The 27,012-nt window shown below is 42.8% G+C and overlaps 2 protein-coding genes across 6 annotated transcripts in view; both read right to left on the minus strand.

Annotated features, from left to right (window-relative positions):
• LOC115151679 (phosphatidylinositol 3-kinase regulatory subunit gamma) overlaps positions 1-11,507 on the minus strand; it is a 42,680-nt gene extending 31,173 nt beyond the window's left edge. The window contains exon 1 of the mRNA XM_029695819.1: positions 11,043-11,507. The gene's annotated coding sequence lies outside the window, so the exon portion shown is untranslated. The remainder of the gene's footprint in view (positions 1-11,042) is intronic.
• A 106-nt stretch (positions 11,508-11,613) lies between these two features.
• Positions 11,614-27,012, minus strand: part of LOC115151678 (microtubule-associated serine/threonine-protein kinase 3) — a 57,410-nt gene continuing 42,011 nt past the window's right edge. For all 5 annotated transcript variants that reach the window (XM_029695816.1, XM_029695815.1, XM_029695814.1 and 2 more), the window contains 9 exons: positions 25,944-26,056; positions 25,606-25,760; positions 24,952-25,073; positions 24,408-24,611; positions 23,911-24,137; positions 23,672-23,794; positions 23,421-23,557; positions 19,861-20,048; positions 11,614-15,696 (listed from right to left, as the gene is read on the minus strand). In XM_029695816.1, the coding sequence (XP_029551676.1) occupies positions 14,699-15,696; positions 19,861-20,048; positions 23,421-23,557; positions 23,672-23,794; positions 23,911-24,137; positions 24,408-24,611; positions 24,952-25,073; positions 25,606-25,760; positions 25,944-26,056 (2,267 nt within the window). In that variant the 3' untranslated portion in view covers positions 11,614-14,698. The remainder of the gene's footprint in view (positions 15,697-19,860; positions 20,049-23,420; positions 23,558-23,671; positions 23,795-23,910; positions 24,138-24,407; positions 24,612-24,951; positions 25,074-25,605; positions 25,761-25,943; positions 26,057-27,012) is intronic.

The raw sequence follows: 27,012 nt of genomic DNA on the forward strand, positions 1-27,012 counted from the left end.
AAAGTATATCTTTTTTTTTTTTAAATGATGCTAAATCAGACTAATGCAGCTACAGTATCCCATTAAAATGTTAGGGTCTTTTGTATTGTGCATACCATTTAGGTTTGAGTGGCAGAAAACCATTATGAGACAATTAGTTTTAAATTCTGTTGCACCACCAAGCAGTTTACCGCACCAGTCATACAGTGTAGAAAGAGCTTTGCTCTGGTAACGTTTGTGTAACATTGAATTCTGGTTGAATCCTCCAAATACATCTTTTTTCATTCCTTTGATTAAAAATAGTCTTAGCTACTTTGTTTCTCAAGTGTCTCCTAAACTTTGTTCTTTGCAATGCAGTTCAGTAATGACACCAGATCATAAAAAAATTCACAGCGAGATTAGAATATATTTCTGCAAATAGAAATGGTTTGAATGAAATTAAAAAGTGTGCTCAATATCCAGTACTGGAGAAAGTTAATTTGCATATGTTCAATCTTATTTAAGAGTTGTAATAGTAGGACTGGCTTTTTACATACCTTTTAAATTTTCATGGTCAATTTTAGGGGTGGAAATATCGCTCAATTTTGCTGCCGACTAACTGACCCTCATTAACCGGTCAACAAACGGTAAAATAAATTCCACACAGTAAAATGACTTAACCAACAGAAAATCTTATTAGAGATCTGTATATAATGACGAGATGCTTATGTTTCCACTCTAACAAAGGCAGGTGAAAAGCTTAGGGCCAAAGTAAACCCATAGAAACGTACTGTGATTATTTTGGACAGATTTTGGTGAGAGTGAAACCTCTTGCTTTGCCTCTTCCTCTCTGATACTTGGCATGAATAAAAGGAACGGTCGTTTTTCATTAAGATATTAATTTAAATGGAAACATGAAACAATAGCAAGCCTATCATCTTACATTTCAAAAGGCGATAGACGATTATTAGACTCCTGTAATGAAGCAGCTAATAAAGTCATTTTCAAACATTTGCCACAATAGAATTCACCATTCTAAACCTAATGCAAGCAGTTGTGACAGAGATTAAAATCTCTGTTAGAAACTTTGAAAGAGGGGGAATCTCATAGCAACAAACTATGATGGGTTGCTAATATGACTAGGATTGTGCCTTTGGCTTCTGGACAACAAAAGAAAGTTGATATGAAAACCAATAGAACAGGAGGGAAAAGCTGGTTAATGGCATGAGGAAGTCATTATGAAATACTTGCCTCCATGTTTTTACGGATGGATTTTCGCATGGCTACTTTGAAGCAAGGTAAGACATACCTCATTATTTGAAGTAAAGTAAAACATTCAGGTTTCAAACAATTATACTGCCACAAGCTCACATTGCAAAATGGTGGGTGACGAGTTGATAGCCAACGGTAAGCAGGCTACAGCCTATACACCCGAATGGCGAATGGGAGGCACGCATTAATTACAAGTTCCAATTGAGAAATAAGAATAGCTCCTTTTAATCGTGGCTACCAAAGTTTTGAATACGCAATTGCATTTATAATTGTTATTTGTTGCTTAGAAAAGCAGGTTTCACTCCAGTAGCCTACAGGCTTTTTGAGGAGCTACTCTCGCGCTGCCAGACAGGTGGCAGGGTATTCCGCTCCTCAGACTAGACTCTGTATGCTGTGTGCGTGTGAAAAAATACATGATGACTAACAAAAATGCACAGGAGCCAATTTAATTCCACAAATTATGCAAATTACCCTATGGACTGATAAGCATGATGGCCAAATTTATTTTCAGGCAGCTAACTGATCGACGGTTAAGTCAATTTTAATAAGTCAAGATATATTTGAAATATTTAGAAGTTTTAACTGAGGATAATGATGATCTTAGCATGTAGTAATGATGGGGGAAAATACCGATACAGTTACATGTCGTAATATTATATTGGGACGATATTTTATCAATATTTGACCAACGTTTTTTTTGCTACTGTTGGTAGCATTAGCTAGCGCTAGTCGACTTCACCTGCGCTAAAACTCTGGGATTTTTCATCCTATAGCTTGTTCTCCATCTTCTTTTGAAATAGTGAGCCATGTTTTTAGCATTTTTATTTCCCTGACTGATCATAACTAGTTCTCATAACCTCTCGTCTCTCTACAACAGGCAATATGTTTGTAACATCAAATCGCAAAAAAAAAAATCTAATTCAAATAAATCGCAGTATTGAATCGCAATACATGTAGAATAGTGAAAATCGCAATACATATCGTATTGGCACCTAAGTATCGTGAAAATATCGTATTGTGAGGTCCCTGGCCATTCTCAGCCCAAGCATGAAGGCTTACAATTAATAGATTTGGTCTTGTTTAGGCCTACCTGGTGGATTTAAACCCTTGTGTTTGGAAAGACATCAGTAAACCAGATATAGTCTACTAATTCTGTCTGATAAATCTCTCACACATGATTTCTTAATCCTCACACTAGTAAAAGTGCACCATTGATCATGCAAACCAAACACTGAATGTAATTTGAGAGTGAATATATAAAACACAAACTGCATATTCACTGCTTATTACAGGCAATCGTCGTGCAAATACTTTACTAAGACATTCTAGTAGTTACAAAATGAGCTAGGGAAATTAATTTCACTGGTACATCTTGACGTCACTGCAGCTAGATCACCTTGACTTTGCATGTGGACAATGGCTTAGGTCTTATCTTGCCATCCGAGTAGAGCATAAAATATTATTTATAGTGGAGCTCATTGAGAGCTCATTCCTCCTAAATTGATGAGTTCTCCTCTGTCCCGTAGCTCATCTAAGAACGATGCAGCTTGAAACGAGCCATAACACAGAGACATGCACACAATCCTAAATGCAATGCTAGATTATGTCTAGAAAACAACTGGTATGGTGATGATGGAAATGAAATAAAGTAAAGACATCATAGGGCAACACTCACCTACCTTTAGGCAGAGCGCGAGAACAGGCCGGGGCAGAGCGGGTTTGCAATTCGACAACCTTCGAGTGCAGCGGAAAGGTGCCAGGGTGGACACGTGGCACTGATATACCCAACCATAGGCCTCTGTCCTCACGCCATCCTTAACCCCCTCTATTCTGCCTCAACACCCTTTTAAAAAATCCTCTCCTTTTGGTTGTCCTGTCCTTAAATACACAACCATTCTAACGATGCAACTTCCACTGTGCGGTCCATTTCCATTTGAAAGAAACATCTGCCTTATTCAAGGTACTTTGAATATTCAAAAAAATCTAAGTATTTCTGTTTTTACAGTGCAACACAATAGAACAATGTGGGTTTTGAGGATAAAGATTTCACCGTCATAGGATGGTTAATCTTAGTCACAATTGATTTTTACAGTTTGAGAGCACCTCGTTAAGAAGGGGGACAGGACCAACAAGAGAGGGGGGAAAAAACTCACTCATCAATAAATAAATAAATAAATAAAGGAAGTCACTGTTGCTACAGAGAACGAAAGCTTAGTGGTCTCCTGGATTCCTATTGGGCAGTCTGCTGCCATGTGCCCAGGAATCACCAGAGATGCTCTAACAAATCAAGGAAATGTTCTAATATTTGAAAATGTATCTAGGTAGTGATCGCTTCTGACCCTCGAACTCCAACTTAATCATTTTCGACTTCACTAATAGTAATGGGTGAAGTGGAAGTAATTGCAGGACAATTTATCATTTTAATACAGGCACAGACAACATACATTGCATTCGGAAAGTAATCAGACCCCTTGACTTTTTACTAATTTTGTTATGTTACAGCCTTATTCTAAAATTGATTAAATAGTTTTTTCCCCCGCATCTACAATCTACACACACAATACCCTATAATGACAAAGCAAAAACAGGTTGACATTTTTGCAAATGTATTAACAATAAAACTGAAATATGACACTTACATAAATATTCAAAACCCTTTACTCAGTACTTTGTTGAAGCACCTTTGGCAGCAATTACAGCCTTGAGTCTTCTTGGGTTTGAAGTTACAAGCTCGGCACACATGTATTTGGGGAGCTTCTCCCATTCTTCTCTATAGATCCTCTCAAGCTCTGTCAGATTGGATGGAAAGCGTCACTACACAGCTATTTTCAGGTCTCTCCAGAGATGTTTGATCAGGTTCAAGTCCGGGTTCTGGCTGGGCCACTCAAGGACATTCAGAGACGTGTCCCGAAGCCACTCCCACTTTGTCTTGGCTGTGTGCTTAGGGCCGTTGTCCTGTTGGAAGGTGAACCTTCACCCCAGTCTCAGGTCCTGAGCGCTCTGGAGCAGGTTTTCATCGAGGATCTCTCTATACTTTGCTCTGTTCATCTTTGCCTCGATCCTAACTAGTCTCCCAGTCCCTGTCGCTGAAAAACATCCCCACAGCATGATGCTGCCACCACCATGCTTCACCCTGGGGATGGTGTCATGTTTCCTCCAGACGTGACGCTTTGCATTCAGGTCAAAGAGTTCATTCTTGGTTTCATCAGACAAGAGAATCTTGTTTCTCATGGTCTGAGAGTCTTTTGGTGCCTTTTGGCAAACTCCAAGCGGGCTGACATGTGCCTTTTACTGAGGAGTGGCTCCCATCTGGCCATAAAAGCCTGATTGGTGGAGTGCTGCAGAGATGGTTGTCATTCTGGAAGGTTCTCGCATCTCCACAGAGGAACTCTGTCAGAGTGACCATCGGGTTCTTGGTCACCTCCCTGACCAAGGCCCTTCTCCCCCGATTGCTCAGTTTGGCCAGGCGGCCAGCTCTAGGAAGAGTCTAGGTGGTTCCAAACTTCTTCCATTTAAGAATGATGGAGGCCACTGTGTTCTTGGGGACCTTCAATGCTGCAGAATTTTTTTGGTACCCTTCCCCAGATCTGTGCCTTAACACAATCCTGTCTCGGAGCTGTACGGACAACTCCTTCGAACTCATGGCTTGGTTTTTGCTCTGACATGCAATTTGTTGACTTCTGTAACCGTAAAAGCCTTGGTTTCATGCATGTTAACATTAGAAGCCTACTCCCTAAGTTTGTTTTACTCATTGCTTTAGCACACTCTGCCAACCCGGATGTCTTAGCCGTGTCTGAATCCTGGCGTAGGAAAACCACCAAAAACCCTGAAATCTCCATCGCTAACTATAACATTTTCCGCCAAGATAGAACTGCCAAAGGGGGCGGTGTTGCAATCTACTGTAGAGAGAGCCTGCAGAGTTCTGTATTACTATTCAAGTCTGTACCCAAACAATTCGAGCTTCTACTTCTAAAAATTCACCTTTCCAGAAACAAGTCTCTCACTGTTGCCGCTTGCTATAGACCTCCCTCAAACCCCAGCTGTGCCCTCGATACCATATGTGAATTGATTGCCCCCCATCTATCTTCTGAGCTCGTGCTACTAGGTGACCTAAACTGGGACATGATTAACACCCCGGCCATCCTACAATCTAAGCTTGATACCCTCAATCTCACACAAATTATCAATGAACCTACCAGGTACAACCCCAAATCCGTAAACACGGGCACCCTCATAGATGTCATCCTAACTAACTCGCCCTCCAAATACACCTCTGCTGTTTTCAATCAAGATCTCAGCGATCACTGCCTCATTGCCTGCATCCGTAATGGGTCTGCGACCAAACGACCACCCCTCATCACTGTCAAACGCTCCCTAAAACACTTCTGCGAGCAGGCCTTTCTAATCGACCTGGCCGGGGTATCCAGGAACGACATTGACCTCATCCCGTCAGTAGATGATGCCTGGCTATTCTTTAAAAGTGCCTTCCTCACCATCTTAAATAAGCATGCCCCATTCAAAAAATGTTGAACTAGGAATAGATATATCCCTTGGTTCACTCCAGATCTGTCTGCCCTTGACCAGCACAAAAACATCCTGTGGCGTTCTGCATTAGCATCGAATTGCCCCCACGATATGCAACTTTTCAGGAAAGTTGGGAACAAATATACACAGGCAGTTAGGAAAGCTAAGGCTAGCTTTTCAAACAGAAATTTGCATCCTGTAGTACTAACTCAAAAAAGTTCTGGGACACTGTAAAGTCCATAGAGAATAAGAGCACCTCCTCCCAGCTGCCCACTGCTCTGAGGCTAGGAAACACTGTTACCACCGATAAATCCACTATAATTGAGAATTTCAATAAGCTGTTACACCGATAAATCCACTATAATTGAGAATTTCAATATGCATTTCTCTACGGCTGGCCAGGCTTTCCACCTGGCTACCCCTAACCCGGTCAACTGCCCGGCACCCTCCACAGCAACCCGCCAAAGCCCCCACCATTTCTCCTTCACCCAAATCCAGATAGCTGATGTTCGGAAAAAGCGGCAAAATCTGGACCCCTACAAATCAGCCGGGCTAGACAATCTGGACCCTCTCTTTCTAAAATGATCCACCGCAATTGTTGCAACCCCTATTACTAGCCTGTTCAACCTCTCTTTCGTGTCGTCTGAGATTCCCAAAGATTGGAAAGCTGCTGCGGTCATCCCCTTGACACTCTAGACCCAAACTGCTACAGACCTATATCTATCCTACCCTGTCTTTCTAAGGTCTTCGAAAGCCAAGTAAACAAACAGATTACCGACCATTTCGAATCCCACCGTACCTTCTCCGCTATGCAATCTGGTTTCAGAGCTGGTCATGGGTGCACCTCAGCCACGCTCAAGGGCCTAAACGACATCATAACCGCCATCGATAAGAGACATTACTGTGCAGCCGTATTCATCGACCTGGCCAAGGCTTTCGACTCTGTCAATCACCACATTCTTATTGGCAGACTCAACAGCCTTGGTTTCTCAAATGATTGCCTCGCCTGGTTTACCAACTACTTCTCTGATAGAGTTCAGTGTGTCAAATCTGAGGGCCTGTTGTCCGGACCTTTGGCAATCTATGGAGGTGCCACAGGGTTCAATTCTCGGGCCGACTCTCTTCTCTGTATACATCAATGATGTTGCTCTTGCTGCTGGTGATTCTCTGATCCACCTCTACGCAGACGACACCATTCTGTATACTTCTGGCCCCTCTTTGGACACTGTGTGTAACCTCCAGACGAGCTTCAATGCCATACAACTCTCCTTCCGTGGCCTCCAACTGCTCTTAAATGCAAGTAAAACTAAATGCATGCTCTTCAACCGATCGCGGCCCGCATCTGCCCACCTGCCTAGCATCACTACCCTGGACGGTTCTGACTTAGAATATGTGGACAACAACAAATACCTAGGTGTCTGGTTAGACTGTAAACTCTCCTTCCAGACTCACATTAAGCATCTCCAATCCAAAATTAAATCCAGAATCGGCTTCCTATATCGCAACAAAGCATCCTTCACTCATGCTGCCAAACATACCCTTGTAAAACTGACCATCCTACCGATCCTCGACTTCGGCGATGTCATCTATAAAATAGCCTCAAACACTCTACTCAACAAACTGGATGCAGTCTATCACAGTGCCATCCTTTTTGTCACCAAAGCCCCATACACTACCCACCATTGCGACCTGTACGCTCTCGTTGGTTGGCCCTCGCTTCATACTCGTCGCCAAACCCACTGGCTACAGATCATCTACAAGTCTCTGCTAGGTAAAGCCCCGCCTTATCTCAGCTCACTGGTCACCATAGCAGCACCCACTCGTAGCACACGCTCCAGCAGGTATATCTCACTGGTCACCCCCAAAGCCAATTCCTCCTTTGGTCGTCTTTCCTTCCAGTTCTCTGCTGCCAATGACTGGAACGAACTGCATAAATCTCTGAAGCTGGAGACTCATATCTCCCTCACTAGCTTTAAGCACCAGCTGTCAGAGCAGCTCACAGATCACTGCACCTCTACATAGCCCATCTGTAAATAGCCCATCTATCTACCTACCTCATCCCCATACTGTGTGTTTATTTATCTTGCTCCTTTGCACCCCAGTATCTCTACTTGCACATTCATCTTCTGCACATCTACCATTCCAGTGTTTAATTGCTATATTGTAATTACTTCGCCACCATGGCCTATTTATTGCCTTAACTCCCTTATCCTACCTCATTTGCACTCACTGTATATAGACTTTTTGTTTTCTTTTGTTCTAATGTAATATTTACTGTATGTTTTGTTTATTCCATGTGTAACTGTTGTTGTATTTGACGAATTGCTATGCTTTATCTTGGCCAGGTTGCAGTTGCAAATGAGAACCTTGTAAAGGTGAAATAAAAAAATAAAAAAATAAAAGTACCATTATTGTGAAGTGGAAATGTCTAGGAGCAACAACGGCTCAGCCGCGTAGTGGTAGGCCACACAAGCTCACAGAATGGTACCACCGAATGCTGAAGGGTGTAGCACGTAAAAAATAGTCTGTCCTTGGTTGCAACACTTACTACAGAGTTCCGAACTGCCTCTGGAAGGAACGTAAGCACAATAACTGTTTGTTGGGATCTTCATGAAATGGGTTTCCATGCTCGAGCAGCCGCACACAATCCTAAGACCACCATGCGCAATGCCAACTGTCGGCTGGAGTGATGTAAAGCTCGCCGCCATTGGAGCAGTGGAAACGCGTTCTCTGGAGTGATGAATCACGCTTCACCAATTAGCAGTACGACGGACAAATCTGGGTTTGGCGGGTGCCAGGAGAATGCTACCTGCCCCAATGCATAGTGCCAACAGTAAAGTTTGGTGAAGGAAAAATAATGGTCTGGGGCTGTTATTCATGGTTCAGGCTAGTGCCCTTAGTTCCAGTGAAGGGAAATCTTAACGCTACGGCATACAATTACATTCTAGACAATTCTGCGCTTCCAACTTTGTGGCAACAGTTTGGGGAAGCCCTTTCCTGTTTAAACATGACAATGCCCCAGTGCACAAAGCAAGGTCCATACAGAAATGGTTTGTCGAGATCGGTGTGGAAGAAATTGAATGGCCTGCGCAGAGCCCTGATCTCAACCCCATCAAACACCTTTGGGATGAATTGGAATGCCGACTGCGAGCCAGGGCTTATCGCCTAACATCAGTGCCCAACCTCACTAATGCTCGTGGCTGAATGGAAGGAAGTCCCCGCAGCAATGTTCGAACATCTAGGAGGAAAGCCTTCTAGAAGAGTGGAGGCTGTCAGAACAGCAAAGGGGGGACCAACTCCATATTAATGCTCATGATTTTGGAATGAGATGTTCGACGAGTATGTAGTGTATTATTATGAGATCATTTAAAAGCCCAGTGGAATCAAATGTAATATTCCTGTGTTTTGTGTATATATTTCAAATACAAAGTTGGAATAATACTGTGAAATTGTGAACATGATGATAATGCCCTTATAGTGTAAGAGCTGTTTGAAAAGACCACCTGAAATTTCTGCCTGTTTTGGTGGGATGGCGTTTTGGCCTGCCTGGACATCACCAGTCGGTAAATTAGTTAATAGACCTTTCCCTTCCCTACTCCCAGACAGTCCTAGAACAATTCTTGCTTGTCTTTCAGTTAATACATTTCCTTTAAGGAAACAGATATAGGCCTAGCTGATTGATGCTCAGATGGATTAAAATCCAGCATACTAATGATTTAACTCGTGTCCACACGGCCCATTTTATTTGCTAGTAGGCCCATTTTAAATTAATTTGTATGTGTTAGCAAATAAAATAGACCAAAACCATTACCCTATCCTACGTTAACCAGCCATAATACAATTATTTAGTCATCATGGCTAATCCAATAATATATACTGAACAAAAACATAAATGTAACATGTAAAGTATTGGTCCCATGTTCCATGAGCTGAAATAAAAGATCCCAGAAATTTTCCATACGCACAAAAAGCTTATTTCTCTCAAATGTTGTGCACAAATTTGTTTACATCCCTGTTAGTGAGCATTTCTCCTTTGCCAAGATAATCCATCCACCTGACAATTGTGGCATATCAAGAAGCTGATTAAACAGCATGATCATTACACAGGTGCACTTTGTGCTGGGGACAATAAAAGGCCACTCTAAAATGTGCAGTTTTGTCACACAACACAACGCCACAGATGTCTCAAGTTGAGTGAACGTGCAGTTGGCATGCTGACTGCAGGAATGTCCAACAGACCTGTTGCAAGAGAATTTAATGTTCATTTATATACCATAAGCCGCCTCCAACGTTGTTTTAGAGAATTTGGCAGTACAGCCAATCGGCCTCACAACCGCAGACCACGTGTAACCACAACAGCCCAGGACCTCCACATCAGGCTTCTTCACCTGTGGGATCGTCTTGAAGAGGGGTGCTGAGGAGTATTTCTGTCTGTAATAAAGCCCTTTTGTGGGGAAAAAAAATATTCTGATTATCAGGCCTGGCTCCTTAGTGGGTGGGCCTATGCCCTCCCAGGCCCACACCCCTGCCCAGTCATGTGAAAGCCATAGATTAGGGCCTAATGCATTTATTTCAATTGACTGATTTCCTTCTATGAACTGTAACTCAGTAACATCTTGGAAATTGTTGCGTTTATATTTTTGTTTAGTATAAATAAATAGCTAAATTAAGTTGTCAACTGCAAGGCCTATTCACTATAAATATATTTGTTAAATACATTTCCAGTGCTTGGTTTTTGCTTAGCTTCATACTTTGGTTACACCGTATTCCTAGTTACACCTGTCTTTGGCCATTTTATGTCATTTTAAGCCATTTGACCCATGTCGGCTTTGTCAGGAAAGAAATGGTGAGACATTGATGATAGTTGTTAAATATAACTGAATATATTTATCCTGAGGCACAACCAAACATAATATGAATCGTTTGTTATATGCAAGGGATGCCTTTTGACAGTCGTGGCTAGTTGCAAACATGATTGTAATCCAGCAAACTCTGGAGGATTTTGCGGGGCACCAACCCTGCTAGCTGCAAAGATTCGAAACGCACTGCCCCAACCATAGTTAGTTGAAGACGAACATGTGACAATACTTGTTTGGCTATCTAATAAACTGCAATATGTGCCTGTGGTTGTTAGTTAGTAGTAGGTTACTAGAAGGGTTTACTGTATCATGTAACTGTCGAATAGCTACAGAGGCTAGTAACGTTAAGCCAGTTTTGCAAACTTGCGTCTCGAGCCCCCTCCACCATTTTCCAGTTTAGGGGAAAACGTTAAAACAAAAAATACTCACCGTAAAATGTCCTTGATTGGGTAACTGTTTAAACTTGTTCAAAGGCTAATTTGGTCCTCATAAAAGCTATTTTCCTTGTTTCGTTTGCTTCTTAAGTTATCACAAACCTAAGTTCCCTGCCATGTTCGTAGAGAAGATATCGAACTACATCGATAGTGAGACCAGCGAAACTTGTGTCCACTGTGCAGCTTGCTGTACGGAAACCGTACGGAAACAAACGAACATAGCCGTAATTACACGACGTGTTGTATGTGATACAGGCTGTAAGATGTGGCATACAGTACACCATCCAAAGAGGGGACCAACAACAAATGTAATCGTGAAGCCATGAATGCATTCATTACAATTCAGTGAACAATATATTCTTAAAACAAAAAGATGTGACTATGAGTGCATTCATCAAATGCCATATGGAAACAATTGATCATAAAACAGGTTGGGAACAGCCAATAAAAACACAAAATAGATCATTGACACTTGCACCAGGGACAGCCCACACCTCACTACTCAAAGCAGACAGGTGTTGAACGGCAAAGTCATATGAACCTGCAACATTTTTAGGATTCCCATCTGAAGTCTCCTATCACAATTCCTTTATTATGAAAGTACAAACACTTACTGGAAAATACATTCAACAGTCCAACCCAACCATAGGCATAATAACATCCTAGCCAGCCATCTATTTATTCAACATTTGCTTTTGTTTGAATAGGGAGCTAGGCCATAGTGTTAGAACCATTTTCTTTTAGAAACTAGCCAGATAAAGTTGGCTTATACAGTATATCCATATTCACATAACATGGAAATTAGAAATACTGGAGGTACAGTGCTAACAAAATCACATAATTAAACAGAAATAATGAATGTGGAAATATTCTTCCATTTTACCCTGTAAGTGTGCTACAATATACAGGTACCCTTAGTCTACATCTAAGTGAGCATAGAGGTGTTAGATAGACAAAATGGCAAAGCGTCAGAATGAGGGTTAAATGCAAAAGACAAAGCATTTTAGACTGATGTGTAGCCAAACCTTCTAAGCTCACTCCCAGCCCTTGATGAACCACATGCATCCCTCATGACAGGGATCATCAACTTTTGCAGCCACGGGCAGATTCTTTTTTGAGCTGATCGTCGGTGGGTCGGAATCTAATTCTAAATAATTAGTTAAATGCAAATTGACCGCAAGAATATTTGACTAAAACATAATTATTTCAAACCTTGCTTAAATTTGTATATGATCACATCTGGTTCAGGGCATGATGAGCAGGAATGAGAGGAAAGTGCAAAAGTTGACTGAGCGCACAATGCTATTAGACACACATTAAAAACCACAGCATGGGCTTTATAAACCCAGAGTTACATGCAATCAGGTATTACGTGTCCTTGTCTCATGCAGCATGCATCCAACAGAAGAATAACTGCATCCTACAGTATTCCTATAGAACAGTTTAAGGAAGATTTAGTTCAAAAAGGTACTTGTGTAAAATGATGTAGTGTTGAAATGTGCAGACTAACACAATAGCTTCACAGTACATGGTATCAAAGAATGGTTTCATTAAGTAGAAATACAGGATTCCAAAATTCTATTTGTTTCAATTGTGTATATAGCATGTTCATTGTAAACAACTCTGACTTTGCGAGTCTTCAGTATAACTTCATTTCACCACCACTGACTTCTGAGCAGTTCATCTGGTCTGAAAATAGTCTGAGGATCTGTTGAGACTTCTAAAAGAGCCCCCCTCTTTTGATAGATAAAGAGGGATAAATAACAGGAAGTACCATTTGACAATATCAACCTTCAAAACTACTTTGGTGTATAAAATGGGCCAAAATGATGGTGTTCAACACCGCTAATTAATTATATGCATTGTATTATATGCATTGCAATACTGATGTGATTCCCCAACAAGCTTCATCCTTGCTTCATCAGAGGCCCATTCTTACAGCCATGGTCGTTCACTTTGCTTGTGCAACAGGTCAGCCATGGTCGTTCACGTTGCTTGGTATACTCCAAATAATACAATAACAATTCATACAGAATTAGACTCAGATATCAAAATATATACATGTACAGTACAAAGACATAAAACTAGCATCTGTTAATATCTAAGCCCTGGGGTCTGACTGAAGGTATTTGGTGCTCCTTCATTATTGACTCTTCCATATAATTTTTATTATTATTATATATTTTTTTTTTTTTAAATCGGTAAAATAAAAAAAATGTCAAAATAGTAATTTTCCTTAGTGCACTTTACCCCAATGTAAACATCAATGCAAAAGCACAAGATGAAATAGACACCGTCTGGAATGCACTTTTAACCAACCAGCATTCAGGATTAGACCCACCCGTTGTATAAATGTAGATAAGGTCAAAGGCTGTATCAAGGATAATTGAAAATATGCAAGCGGATCCTGTGAAAGCTTAAAAGGTTTCTCTTTAGCTTGGTGGTGTTACCTGGATAACTGTATTCCTGGATGTAGCCTAAAACAGGGTTAAGAGCAAAACTATCTGTGCCTTATCAAAACAATATCCTGTCAACAAGTGCCTGTGTGACAGTGATGAGGTAACAGTATTTGATAAGAACAAAGTTTCATGCTTTTGTAGTATAAGCATGGACAGCAAGTTCTAATTACCATGCTACACCAATGTTCAACTGATTTAAGTCAAAACCAAGGGGTAAACCCTGTTGCCATGAGAATCAGTACAGCGGAACCATGCACCCAATAGAACAACATCAGGATGAACGAACATGACAATGAGGTTATGACACAATATTGTGCAATGTAATTAGCAGGTTTTAAAACTAACTAGTTACTGAATTTCATGTGAAACACTTTCTATGGTGGCTAAGATTGAAAGAAATACCCTCCGAGTTGCATAAAATTGCTTTGAAATATAAACAATATTTGTAAAGGGGACTACATTTTCCTGCTACTGCCAAGCCTGCCAACAAGGAAATAACATCAATTCGTCAAACAAAAAGGGCCATCAGTTCATAAGATATGGCTTAATTAAACAAAAATCAAACAAATAGTGAGTAGTCTTCACATCAACTAAAAACTGACCTAAGTAGTTCATATAAGAATTGCCCTACAGTTTTGTACAATTCAAAATATACTTCAAAACTGTAGTCTCAGTTTCCAAGCCTAAATCAAAACAACTTTCAAATTGTGGTAATCTGTAGAAATTAAGATTATTACATTCCTACTTTCAATTTATGAATGCGGAAAAAATGTCAACACTTTCCTCTCCAAAAACGACTTACTTCTGTGAAATTTGTACCGTTATCAACTACTCTGTACCATGTTTAAAAATAGACATTTCTAAAAAAATCATGTCAATAGAAAATAAATATTTCTATGAATACAAAACATGACTTAATCTTGGCTAGTCACTATCAATTGAACACCTTCCTTTTTTGGCCCCATTATAAATCATATTAGTTTAAAAGTAATAAATAAGCCCAGGAAATGAAGTGCAGTCTATTTCCTGGTGTTACATATTTACAAAACTAAGTCCTGAATCAAGTGAAATCTACAAAACAAAATCAATGTGGCAAAATACTATTTCGCCCAAACATTTCCTTCCTTCAGCAGTGAGAGTATCAAGGTGCTTCCTTGGAAGAAATGGCTATATAAAATGAGTCAAGGAAATGTCACTTCCTTAGCTTCCCTTTCTGGGGGCTAGAGTCCACTGCTGTATCACCAACCTGATCCGAAGCAGGGCTTTCCTTGTGCAAAGCAGCTGTCGCTTCTGGTGCCTTACTGGAGATTTTTACCATGAGAGAGACATCCTTGCCCGGCTGCTGTGGTCCGATGTTGGAATCAGTATATTTGGGCTCCTGTCTCTCGCCGTCGTCCTCCTCTCCGTCAGAGCACGGTTCCCAGACGTCCTGGTCCTCGCTCTCCGTCAAGCCCTGCACAGCAATCTGAGGCACCAGGTTGAAACGTTTCACCACAGTCAACTCCTCGCTGGTTTGGGAAATAGATGTCCAGGAGGCCGCCCGCTGCGGGACCCGATTGCCTCCAGAGGCATTGAGCGTTGTTGCGGTGACCGTGGGGATGGTCTTCTGGTTGTCAGGCTCATCAAAGCTCACTTCCTGCACCGCCTCCTGCTTCTTGAAGGAGTCGCGGCGCTCCGACAGGTTGAGCTTCCTCATCACCACCAGCTGCTCTGAGCGTTCCGACGCCCAGTCCCTCAGCCTCTGGCAGCCCCCGTACCCCACCAGCAGCCTCCCGTGGTCCCCTCTGCCACAGACTCCCTCCACCTCGTCCTGGAAAGGCACCTCCAACGTGTGCCTTCGGTGGGGGTACGACTTCTTGTTGGTGTGGTAGGCGCTCGAGAGCCTCTCTGCTGACTGCACCCTCTTGAGGACGGGGGTGTGGGGTGGCTCGGCACTGTGTGGGCGCAAACAATGGCGGACGATGGTGGGGGGGGACAGAGTCTTGCTGTGGAAGGTCTTGGTGATGCCAAAGAGGGGGGAGGGGGAGCCCTGGGGTGACAGGGGCTGGGTGGAGGAGTTGCAGGCCAGGGGGGACGGGGGGATGCTGCTGGTGGACTTGCGACGACCCACCTTGGTGTAGCGCTGAGTGCCCAGCTTGGAGGCCAGGCCGTGCAGGGAGTTGGGAGAGGTGCTCTGTGGAGAGTTGGTGTCTTAGGGAGAGGTAAATACAGAGTAAGGTGGCCTGATTAAAACCACCAGCTTACAGTCCACCTCAAATTAACAATAAAATGAACAAAGACATATTGCAAGCAAAATTGGGAGATAAAAGCTTATTAGTCAAAGTAGCAGCCTTAGTAATACAGTAGTGACTGTAGCCATAGTAGTTTAAGCAGTAGAAGTAGTAGTAGTAATAGTAGTAGCGGTAGTAATAGTAGCAATAGCAGTAGCAGCAATAGTAGTAACAGTAGCAGTAGTGGCAGCAGCAATAGCAGTAGTAGCAGAAGTAATAGTAGTAGTATTATTCTTTAAAAAAAAATATTGAACTTTTTTTAACTAGGCAAATCAATTAAGAACAAATTCTTATTTACAATGACGGCCTACCAAGAGGTAAAAGGTCTCCTGCGGGAATGGAGACTGGTACTAGAAATAAAAATGTAGGACAACATACACATCACGACAAGAGAGACACCACAACACTACATAAAGAGAGACCCAAGACACCACAACATTGTAGCAACACATGGTAGCAGAAACATTGTGCCTAACTACGTTTGTACCGACTACAGCACAAAGGGCAAAAAGGTAGAGACAATACATCACGCGAAATAGACACAAGTAGCAGTAGCAGTGGTAATAGTAGTAGCAGCAGCAGTAGCGGCGGTAGTAGTAGTAGCGGCGGTAGTAGTAGTAGCGGCGGTAGAAGTAGCAGTGGCGGTAGTAGTAGCAGAGGCGGTAGTAGTAGCAGTGGCGGTAGTAGTAGCAGAGGCGGTAGTAGTAGCAGTGGCGGTAGTAGTAGCAGCGGCAGTAGTAGCAGCGGCGGTAGTAGTAGCAGCGGTGGTAGTAGCAGCGGTGGTAGTAGTAGCAGCGGCGGTAGTAGTAGCAGCGGTAGTAGTAGTAGTAATAACAGAGTAGAAGAAGCAGTAGCAGCAGTATTATTATAGTAGTAGTAGCAGCAGTGGCGGTGGTAGTAGTAGTAGTAGTAGTAGGGGTGGTGGTGATAGTAGCAGCGGTAGAAGTAGTAGTAGTAATAATAACAGCAGCAGTAGTGGTGGTAATAGTAAACTCAGCAAAAAAAGAAACGTCCCCTTTTCAGGACCTTGTCTTTTAAAAATAATTTGTAAAAATCCAAATAACTTCATCATTTATAAAAATGTTTACCTTTATTTAACTAGGCAAGCCAGTTAACAAATTCTTATTTTCATTGACGGCATAGGAACAGTGGGTTAACTGCCTAGGTTCAGGGGCAGAACGACAGATTTGTACCTTGTCAGCTCTGGGATTCGAGCTTTCGGTTACGAGCCCAACGCTCTAACCACTAGGCTACGCTGCCAACCCGATCATTGTAAAGGGTTTAAACACTGTTTCCCATGCTTGTTCAATGAACCATAAACAATTAATGAACATGCACCTGTGGAACGGTCGTTAAGACACTAACAACTTACAGACGGTAGGCAATTAAGGTCACAGTTATGAAAACTTAGGACACTAAAGAGGCCTTTCTACTGACTCTGGGGGGGGGGGGGAAAGAAAAAAAAAGATGCCCAGGGTCCCTGCTCATCTGCCTAAGACAGTGCTACAGGGAGACAGGACGGACAGCTGATCGTCCTCGCAGTGGCAGACCACGCGTAACAACACCTGCACAGGATCGGTACATCCGAACATCACACCTGTGGGACAAGTACAGGATGGAAACAACAACTGCCAGAGTTACACCAGGAACGCACAATCCCTCCATCAGTGCTCAGACTGTCCGCAATTGGCTGAGAGAAGCTGAACTGAGGGCTTGTAGGCCTGTTGTAAGGCAGGTCCTCACCAGACATCACCGGCAACAACATCGCCTAACCCACCGTCGCTGGACCAGACAGGACTGGCAAAAAGTGCTCTTCACTGACGAGTTGCGGTTTTGTCTCACCAGGGGTGATGGTCGGTTTCGCGTTTATTGGCAAAGGAATGAACATTACACCGAGGCCTGTACTCTGGAGCGGGATTGATTTGGAGGTGGAGGGTCCGTCATGGTCTGGGGCGGTGTGTCACAGCATCATTGGACTGAGATTGTTGTCATTGCAGGCAATCTCAACGCTATGCGTTACAGGGAAGACATCCTCCTCCCTCATGTGGTACCCTGCCTGCAGGCTCATCCTGACATGACCCTCAAGCATGACAATGCCACCAGCCATACTGCTCATTCTGCACGTGATTTCCTGCAAGGCAGGCATGTCAGTGTTCTGCCATGGCCAGCAAAGAGCCCGGTTCTCAATCCCATTGAGCATGTCTGGGACCTGTTGGATCGGAGGGTGAGGGCTAGGGCCATTCCCCCCAGAAATGTCCGGGAACTTGCAGGTGCCTTGGTGGAAGACTGGGGCAACATCTCACAGCAAGAACTGCCAAATCTGGTAGAGTCCATGAGGAGATGATGCAGCTGGTGGCCATACCATGTTAGTCACATGTCTGTGGAACTTGTTCAGTTTATGTCTCAGTTGTTGAATCTTGTTATGTTCATACAAATATTTACACATGTTAAGTTTGCTGAAAATAAAATGCAGTTGACAGTGAGAGGATGTTTCTTTTTTTGCTGAGTTTAGTAGTAGTAGTAGTAGTAGTAGTAGTAGTAGTAGTAGTAGTAGTAGTAGTAGTAGTAGTAGTAGTAGTAGTAGTAGTAGTAGTAATAATAAAGTAGTAGTAGTAATAACAGAGCAGTATCAGCAGTACTGGTAATAGTAATGTAGTAGTAGCGGTAATAGTAGTAGCAGTAGTAATAATAACAGTAGTAGTGGTGGTGGTAGTAGTAGCAGCAGCGGTAGTAGTAGAAGTAGTAGTACGAAAAAATAATAATGAAATGTATGCATTCACTACTGTAAGTCGCTCGGAGAAGAGCGTCTGCTAAATGACTAAAATGTAAATGTAGTAGTAATAACAGTAGTAGAAGCAGTAGTGGTAATAGTAGTAGTAGTAATAATAACAGAGTAGTAGTGGTAATAGTAGTAGTAACAGAGTATAAGTAGCAGCAGTAATGGTAGTAGTAATAGTAGTAGTACTGGTAATAGTAACAGAGTAGTAGTAGCATCAGTAATGGTGGTAGTAGTAGTAGTAGTAGTAGTAGTAGTAATTACAGAGCATTAGCAGCAGAGTGGTAATCGTAACATAGTAGTAGTAGTAGTAGTAGTAGTAGTAGTAGTAGTAGCAGCAGTAAGAGTAGTAATAGCAGTAGTAGTAACAGAGTAGTAATAACAGTAGTAGTAGCAGTAGAGGTAATAGTAGTAACAGTAGTAATGGTAACAGTAATAGTGGCAGTAGTAATAGTAATAGTAACAGTAGTAGTAGTTGGCTAGTAATCATAATGGTACAGTAGCAGCAGTAGTGGTAATAGTAACATAGTAGTAGTAGTAGTAGTAGTAGTAGTAGTAGTAGTAGTAGCAGTAATAGTAGTAGCAGTAATAGTAGTAGCAGTAATAGTAACAGAGTAGTAGTAGCAGTAATAGTAGTAGCAGTAATAGTAGTAGCAGTAATAGTAACAGAATAGTAGTAGCAGTAATAGTAACAGAATAGTAGTAGCAGTAATAGTAGCAACAGAGTAGTAATAGTAATAACAGTAGCAGTAGTAATAGTAATAGCAGCAGTAGTAGTGGTAACAGTAATAGTAGCAGTAGTAATAGTAGTCTAGTAATCATAATGGTACAGTAGCAGCAGTAGTGGTAATAGTAACATAGTAGTAGTAGCAGTAATAGTAGTAGCAGTAATAGTAGCAGCAGTAATAGTAGCAGCAGTATAGTAGCATCAGTAATAGTAGCAACAGAGTAGTAATAGTAATAATAACAGTAGTAGTAGCAGTAATAGTAGCAACAGAGTAGTAATAGTAATAATAACAGTAGTAGTAGCAGTAGCGATAATAGTAGTAACAGTAATAGCAGCAGAAGTAGTGGTAACAGTAATAGTAGCAGTAGTAATAGTAGTAGTAGGCTAGTAATCATAATGGTACAGTAGCAGCAGTAGTGGTAATAGTAACAGAGTAATAGTAGTAGTAGTAGTAGTAGTAGTAGTAGTAGTAGTAGTAGTAGTAGTAGTAGGCTAGTAATCATAATGGTAGCAGCAGTAGTCATAGTAACAGTGCTAGTAGCACTAGTAACAGTGCTGCAGGTGCCTGGGCCTGATGTTACCTCCAGCCTGGTGGTCAGGGGCAGGGCTGCGACAGGGGGTGGAGGGGCCGGGGGACAGGCTGTGTGTGGGGGAGCCCGGCAGGCTCTCGCTGGACGACACAGAGTGGTGCTGCAGTCCAGAGTTGAAGCTTCGGCTGCTGTGCATCACTGTGCTTTGCTTGGACAGCTTCTTCAGGACGCTCCGCCGCCTGGGATAGTCATTGGTTACAGAGAGTTATAACGGGGTTATGAAGGTGTTGTGAAGGGGTTTGAAGGGTAACAAGTGACATAACATTATTATTATTATTATTATTATTATAGTATGTGATTCACGGCCTGGGAGTTTTTTTTTTTATGTATACGTATGCTGCAAAACAAATGTCCTTATTGAGTATGCGTGCATAATAATATCAGGGATATTGAGGCTGATGACAGTAGAGCAATAGTAGAGCAAAAATATCTATCACAAAACAAATTACAGAGAATACTCTGTGCATTAAGGACGTCTTCTACAGTATAACTTAAGTTTCTTAACTTAAAGTCAAGGCTTAGATGTATAACTCAATTTTGAAAAAGGAGAACACTGCTGTGGAAATGTTTATCATCCATCCATGCAGTAGTGTGCAGTGATCTCTACCAAACACTGGGGGGAGACAAAATAGGGACTTTTGCAGTATGACTCTTGCTGGATGTACTTACACTGAACAAAAATATGAACAACATGCAACAATTTCAAAGATTTTACTGAGTTACAGTTTTTATAAAGGAAATCAGTCAATTTAAATGAATTCATTAGACACTAATCTATGGATTTCACATGACTGGGAACACAGATATGCATCGGTTGGTCATAGATACTTAAAAAATGATTTTCTTTTTTTAAAGTAGGGGCGTGGATCAGAAAACCAGTCAGTATCATGCAGCGATCTCCTTTGCAGAGTTGATCAGGCTGTTGATTGTGGAATGTTGTCCCACTCCTCTTCAATGACTGTGCGAAGTTGCTGGATATTGGCGAGAACTGTCGTACACGTCGATCCAGAGCATCGCAAACATGTTCAATGAGTGACATGTCTGGTGAGTATTCAGGCCATGGAAAAACTGCGACATTTTCAGCTTCCAGGAATTGTGTACAGATCCTTGCGACATGGTGGCGTGCATTATCATGCTGAAACATGCGGTGATGGCGGCGGACGAATGGCACGACAATGGGCCTCAGGATCTCGTCACAGTATCTCTGTGCATTCAAATTGCCATCGAGAAAATGCTATTGTGTTAGTTGTCCATAGCTTATACCTGCATATACCATAACCCCACCGCCACCATGGGGAACTCTGTTCACAACGTTGACATCAGCAAACAGCTCGCCCACAAGATGCCATCAAATTTGAAATTTGTCTCATGTGCCGAATACAACAGGTATACCGCGAAATGCTTACTTACAAGCCCCTTAATAACTCTATTTCTTGAACTGCATTGTTGGTTAAGAAAATATTGAAAGTAAAAAAATAACAATAACGAGGCTATATACAGGGGGTACTGGTACCTAGTCAATGTGCAGGTTAGTCAAGGTAATTTGTACATGTACGCTGGTGTAAAGTGACTATACATAGATAATAAACACGAGTAGCAGCAGTGTGAAAACAAAGAGCGATCAATGTAAATAGTCCGGGTGGCCATTTGATTAATTGTTCAGCAGTCTTATGGCTTGGGTGTAGAAGCTGTGAAGAAGCCTTTTGGTCCTACACTTGGCGCTCCTGTACCACTAGCCGTGTGGGAGCAGAGAGAACAGTCTATGACTTGGGTGACTGGAGTCTTCGACAATTTTATGGGCTTTACTCTGACACCGCCTAGTATATAGGTCCTGGATGGCAGGAAGCTTGGCCCCAGTGATGTACTGGGCCGTATGCACTACCCTCTGTAGCACCTTACCGTCAGATGCTGAGCAGTTGCCATACAAGGCGTTGATGCGACCGGTAAAGATGCTCTTGATGGTGCAGATGTTGAACTTTTTGAGATCTGGGGACCCATGCCTAATATTTTCAATCTGCTGAGGGAGAAAAGGTGGTGTTGTGCCCTCTTTACGACTGTCTTCATGTGTTTGGACCATGTTAGTTTGTTGGTGATATGGACACCAAGGAACTTGAAACTCTCGACCCACTCCACTACTGCCCCGTCGATGTTAATGGGGGCCTGTTCACCCACCTTTTCCTGTAGTCCACAAACAGCTCCTTTGTCACATTGAGGGAGAGGTTGTTGTCCTGGAACCACACTGCCAGGTCTCTGATCTCCTCCCTATAGGCTGTCTCATCGTTGTCAGTGATCATGCCTACCACTGCTGTGTCGTCAGCAAACTTAATGATGGTGTTGGAGTCGTGTTTGGCCATGCAGTCGTAGGTGAATAGGGAGTACAGGAAGGGACTAAGCACACACCCCTGAGGGGTCCCAGTGTTGAGGATCAGCGTGGCAGATGTGTTGTTGCCTACCCTTACCACCTGGGGGCAGCCCATCAGGAAGTCCAGGATCCAGTTGCAGAGGGAAGTGTTTAGTCGCAGGGTCCTTAGCTTAGTGATGAGTTTTGTGGGCACTATGATGTGGAATGCTGAGCTCCATGCCTCGAAGCGGGCATAAAAAGCATTTAGCTCATCTGGTAGGGTCACGTCACCGGGCAGCTCGCGACTGGGTTTCCCTTTGTAGTCCATAATAGACTGTCTGCAATCTCCCCGGTACAGGTGAAACCTCACCTTTGATGTCTCAGTGGCCATTGAAGGTGAGCATTTGCCCACTGAAGTCGGTCACGACGCCGAACTGCAGTCAGGTCAAGAACCTGGTGAGGACGACAAGCACGCAGATGAGCTTCTCTGAGGCGATTCTGACAGTTTGTGCAGAAATTCTTCGGTTGTGCAAACCACAGTTTTGTCAGCTGTCCGGGTGGCTCGTCTCAGACCCTCCCACAGGTGAAGAAGTCGGATGTGCAGGTCCTGGGCTGGTGTGGTCACACGTGGTCTGCGGTTGTGAGGCCGGTTGGACATACTGCCAAATTCTCTAAAATGGCATTGGAGGCGGCTTATGGTAGAGAAATGAACATTAAATTCTCTGGCTACAGCTCTGGTGGACATTCCTGCAGTCAGCATGCCAACTGCACGTTCCCTCAAAACTTGAGACATCTGTGGCATTGAGTTGTGTGACAAAATGCACATTTTAGAGTGGCCTTTTAATGTCCCCAGCACAAAGTGCACCTGTGTAATGATCATGCTGTTTAATAAGCTTCTTGATATGCCAGACCTCTCAGGTGGATGGATTATCTTTGCAAAGGAGAAATGCTCACTAACAGGGATGTAAACAAATTTGTGCACAAAATTGGAGAGAAATAAGCTTTTTGTGCGTATGGAACATTTCTGGCATCTTTTATTTCAGCTAATTAAACATGGGATCAACACTTTACATGTTGTGTTTAAATGTTTGTTCAGTATATATAAAATGTATGTTTTCATATCAACCCCACAAAGTTAATATATCATAATAATAGCAATACGGCATTAATATTCCATTGAATTAAATTAGCACACAACGTCTTCCCTTACCTGTCCTGATTGTCCCTTCTCTTGCTTTTCTTGCTGCGTCTTGCCATTTTGCCCTTGTGGCTGGTCTTTCGAGCCGGCCCAACCTTGATTGACGTGTTCTCCAGTGCTGTGGTCTGAAGGGCCACCTTGCCGCCACTCTTTTGGGGTTTCACAAAAACCAATGAGGTATTAGTATTGATTAAAGCTCATAATATCCCAAAGAGTGTGGGTATAGTTTGACATTAGGCTTGAGATTGTGTTTGTTTCTGTACCTTCAGAAGCAGCTCCATTATCTCTGTGTGGACCAGGCCTTGCACCGACTCTCCATTCACGTGCGTGATGAGGTCACCGGCCCTCAGTCCTGCCTCGTGGGCTGGGCTGCCATATTCGACACTCTGTAAAACAAAAGTGGTTTATTATTATTACAATTACTGAAAGTCTGTGTGGTGATGCAGCCTTTGATTATGCAACTATTGGCTAATTCTGGAGCAGAATAGTACGGGGCACTCACCGAGACCATGTGGTGCACAGTGTAAACGTCGCTGTCACCCATGTAGACGCGGATGGCCTGCATGGTGAAGCCGTACTTCCTCCCCGAGCTGTGGATGACGATGGGTGGCCCCAGGATGCTGAGGCTAAGCGACAGGTCTCGGCTCGGGGATGAGTCGCGGGATGAAGGGTTGGACGAGAGGGAGCGCGTTAAGATGGGGCTGGGCTGGAGGCCGCCGGGCATGTCGTCTGGAAAGGTGCACAAAGGATGAGTTCATGTTCAGGAAATAAGAAAAAGTATGGTAAAATGGTGGAATTTAGAACAAGAGACTGCTCTTGTTTAGCATTTACAAGTAACTTAAAATCCATTAGCTCTGTGCAGACACACCTGTCGCATATCCACACCCTACTCAGTGATATTTGCCTGCTGGGGACCAGCATCCCTGTATGACTAACATATTTAGCATCTGAACCGTTACCACTGTGCCCAGAGGAAACTTGCATGACAGTGGAATTAACCTGCAGTGATGACGAGAGACAGGGCGGAGACGGACGCACACTTGGGTAGTTTGCCCCCAAGCCTCGGACTGTCTGGTGTCTGTCTGTCTGGCGTCTCCAGCTGGTTCCCAAAGCGTTGGGAGGCCCCGTGGTCCTTGGGGGAAGAGTGTTTCGCTCTGGTGCTGTTGCTACGAATCCGATGCAGGTTTGATACAACCACCTCAGCTGTAATGCACAGAAGTAAGGGCATATATCTATATTTTTGACCAAAATAGGCAATGTCTCTGAAGTGTCTCTGCAAACACAATACTTTGTCTGGATGGAAGGTCACTGAAAACAAAAGAGGAAGTGTGTACACTCAAACTCTTTGTTTTGACTGTTTCCTCTTTGATCAGTCTGCACCTTGCTTGGTCCCTAATCCTCCTATCAACATGGAATTTAAAAAAGCGATATCACACAAATCTGTTTGTTTTATGAGCAATGAAATATCATAAGCACTGTTGGTTTCCATAAGGTTGTGCAGACTTGAAACAGAGCGGACGGAGGGGCATGAGGCTGAGCTCACCTTCATCGTCTGTGGAGAAGGCGAAGCGCGGCGTGGTCTCCAGACTGTGGGTGCTGCTCATCACCAGGGGGCTGGCACTCCTCTCAGACTGGGAGGAACTGGACGAGGCCCGAGGGCGCAGGCTGCAACACGTAAACCACAGTGTCAGTTCGGAGGAGACATAACGATGGTGACACATTATATCGAACGGCAGGTAGCCTAGTGGTTAGAGCGTTGGGTCAGTAACCGAAAGGTTAATGGTCCAACAAGGTGAGAAATCTGTTGCTCTGCCCTTGAGCAAGGCACTTGCTCCAGGGTCGCCATTAAAAATGGTAGACCCTGGCCATGACCCCACTCTCCGACGGCGTCTCAGGGAGAGTTGGGATATGGAAAAAATAATAGTCAAATTCACACATGCGTATTAATACACACTTGAACATGTGTGAAATAGGACAGATATAAGCACCCACTAAATGATATATCTAAAGCTAGCATAGTCATTTTGGACATTTATGCACACCCTACTCAGCTAAATTTGACCTTTCTGAACTAATCATCATTTTATGCACGTTCACCCACTGTTCTGCAGTGCTTCCGATAAGGAAATACTTGAACTACTACACAGGGAATCCTAACAGAAAGAGAGAGCTATAAACTCATCCTGGCTCTGCTCACCTGCCCCTGCGATCTTGGTGCTGGCGTTCAGGTCTGTGGATGTCTCCTCCTGGGGAGGGCGTGAAACATCCATCCCAGCCCTCCTTGTCCTCGCTGTGGCCCGATGAGAAGCTCAGGTTGGACGGCGTGGCCAGATGTTCTGTGCTGCTGTATACCTGAAAGCATGGAGTAGCCACATTAGCTAAGGTGGCCAAGTTTGGTGAACTTGGCTCCAAAAAAAAAACTGATTTAAAGATTATTTTATTTACAATGACAGAGAAATGCTCTACTAACTAGTAATATTAGACATTTACCTGTTCTGACAAAATTACGAATATTTGAAGAGGTATGTTCCAAACCTTGCTGAAGCGGTTTGACCAGGAGGAGAACTGTCGGATTTCCAGGGAAGACTCTTCATCGTTGGTTTCATCATCCTCATCTGAGGCCAAATGGTGGTACCGATCTGAGCGAGCTGAAAACATGTCAACATAGAATGCATGGAACAGGGACCCTACCATAACATCAAACCTGGTCATTTAGCATATTTAAAAAATATATATCTTTATTCTACATAATTGACTAATGAAACTATAAAATCAGCAAGAGCGGGATGACAAGCAAATATTACTACATATGTAGAGATGCAGTATACTGGCAATATCAGGAAATGGATCTTTGTTTTAAAAGCTGCTGCACACAGAATTTCTCAGAAAATCTTCCCTATGTGAAAGCTAGGTGCTTTGCAACAGCACTAGGCTGCATTCAAACAAAATCTCCCCCCTCCCACACCCCCATTTTCCTGTAACATGGCAGAGACTCAAACTTGAGCATTTTACTTTCGGTTTTTGTCCACCATCTTCAAACAGCTGTAGAAACAACATTTCACCTTGATTCCCTACACTATTCAGTGCTTGTTTTCTCACATAAACTGAAATTGAGAAAACAGTATAGAATTTTAGCAACCAGGAAATTATAGAGCAATTTCCACTAGATAGCACAGCCAAAGTCCAAATAGCTTTCCTATTTTGACAACAGATGCTGCTCTGTCTAGAAAATCTATAGGCGAATATCACAGTCACTCACAACACTGGTGTTTTAGTAATACTGTGAAACACCATCATTTCACTATTGCTGCAGATACAGTTGAAGTCGGAAGTTTACATACACTTAGGTTGGAGTCATTAAAACTCGTTTTTCAACCACTCCACAAATTTCTTGTTAACAAACTATAGTTTTGGCAAGTCGGTTAGGACATCTACTGTGTGCATTACACAGGACATTTTTCCAACAATTGTTTACAGACAGATTATTTCACTTATAATTCACTGTATCACAATTCCAGTGTGTCAGAAGTTTACATACACTGAGTTGACTGTGCCTTTAAAACAGCTTGGAAAATTCCAGAAAATGATGTCATGGCTTTAGAAG

Source organism: Salmo trutta, chromosome 17 (assembly GCF_901001165.1).
Source record: "Salmo trutta chromosome 17, fSalTru1.1, whole genome shotgun sequence".
In the NCBI taxonomy this organism is placed as follows: domain Eukaryota; kingdom Metazoa; phylum Chordata; class Actinopteri; order Salmoniformes; family Salmonidae; genus Salmo; species Salmo trutta.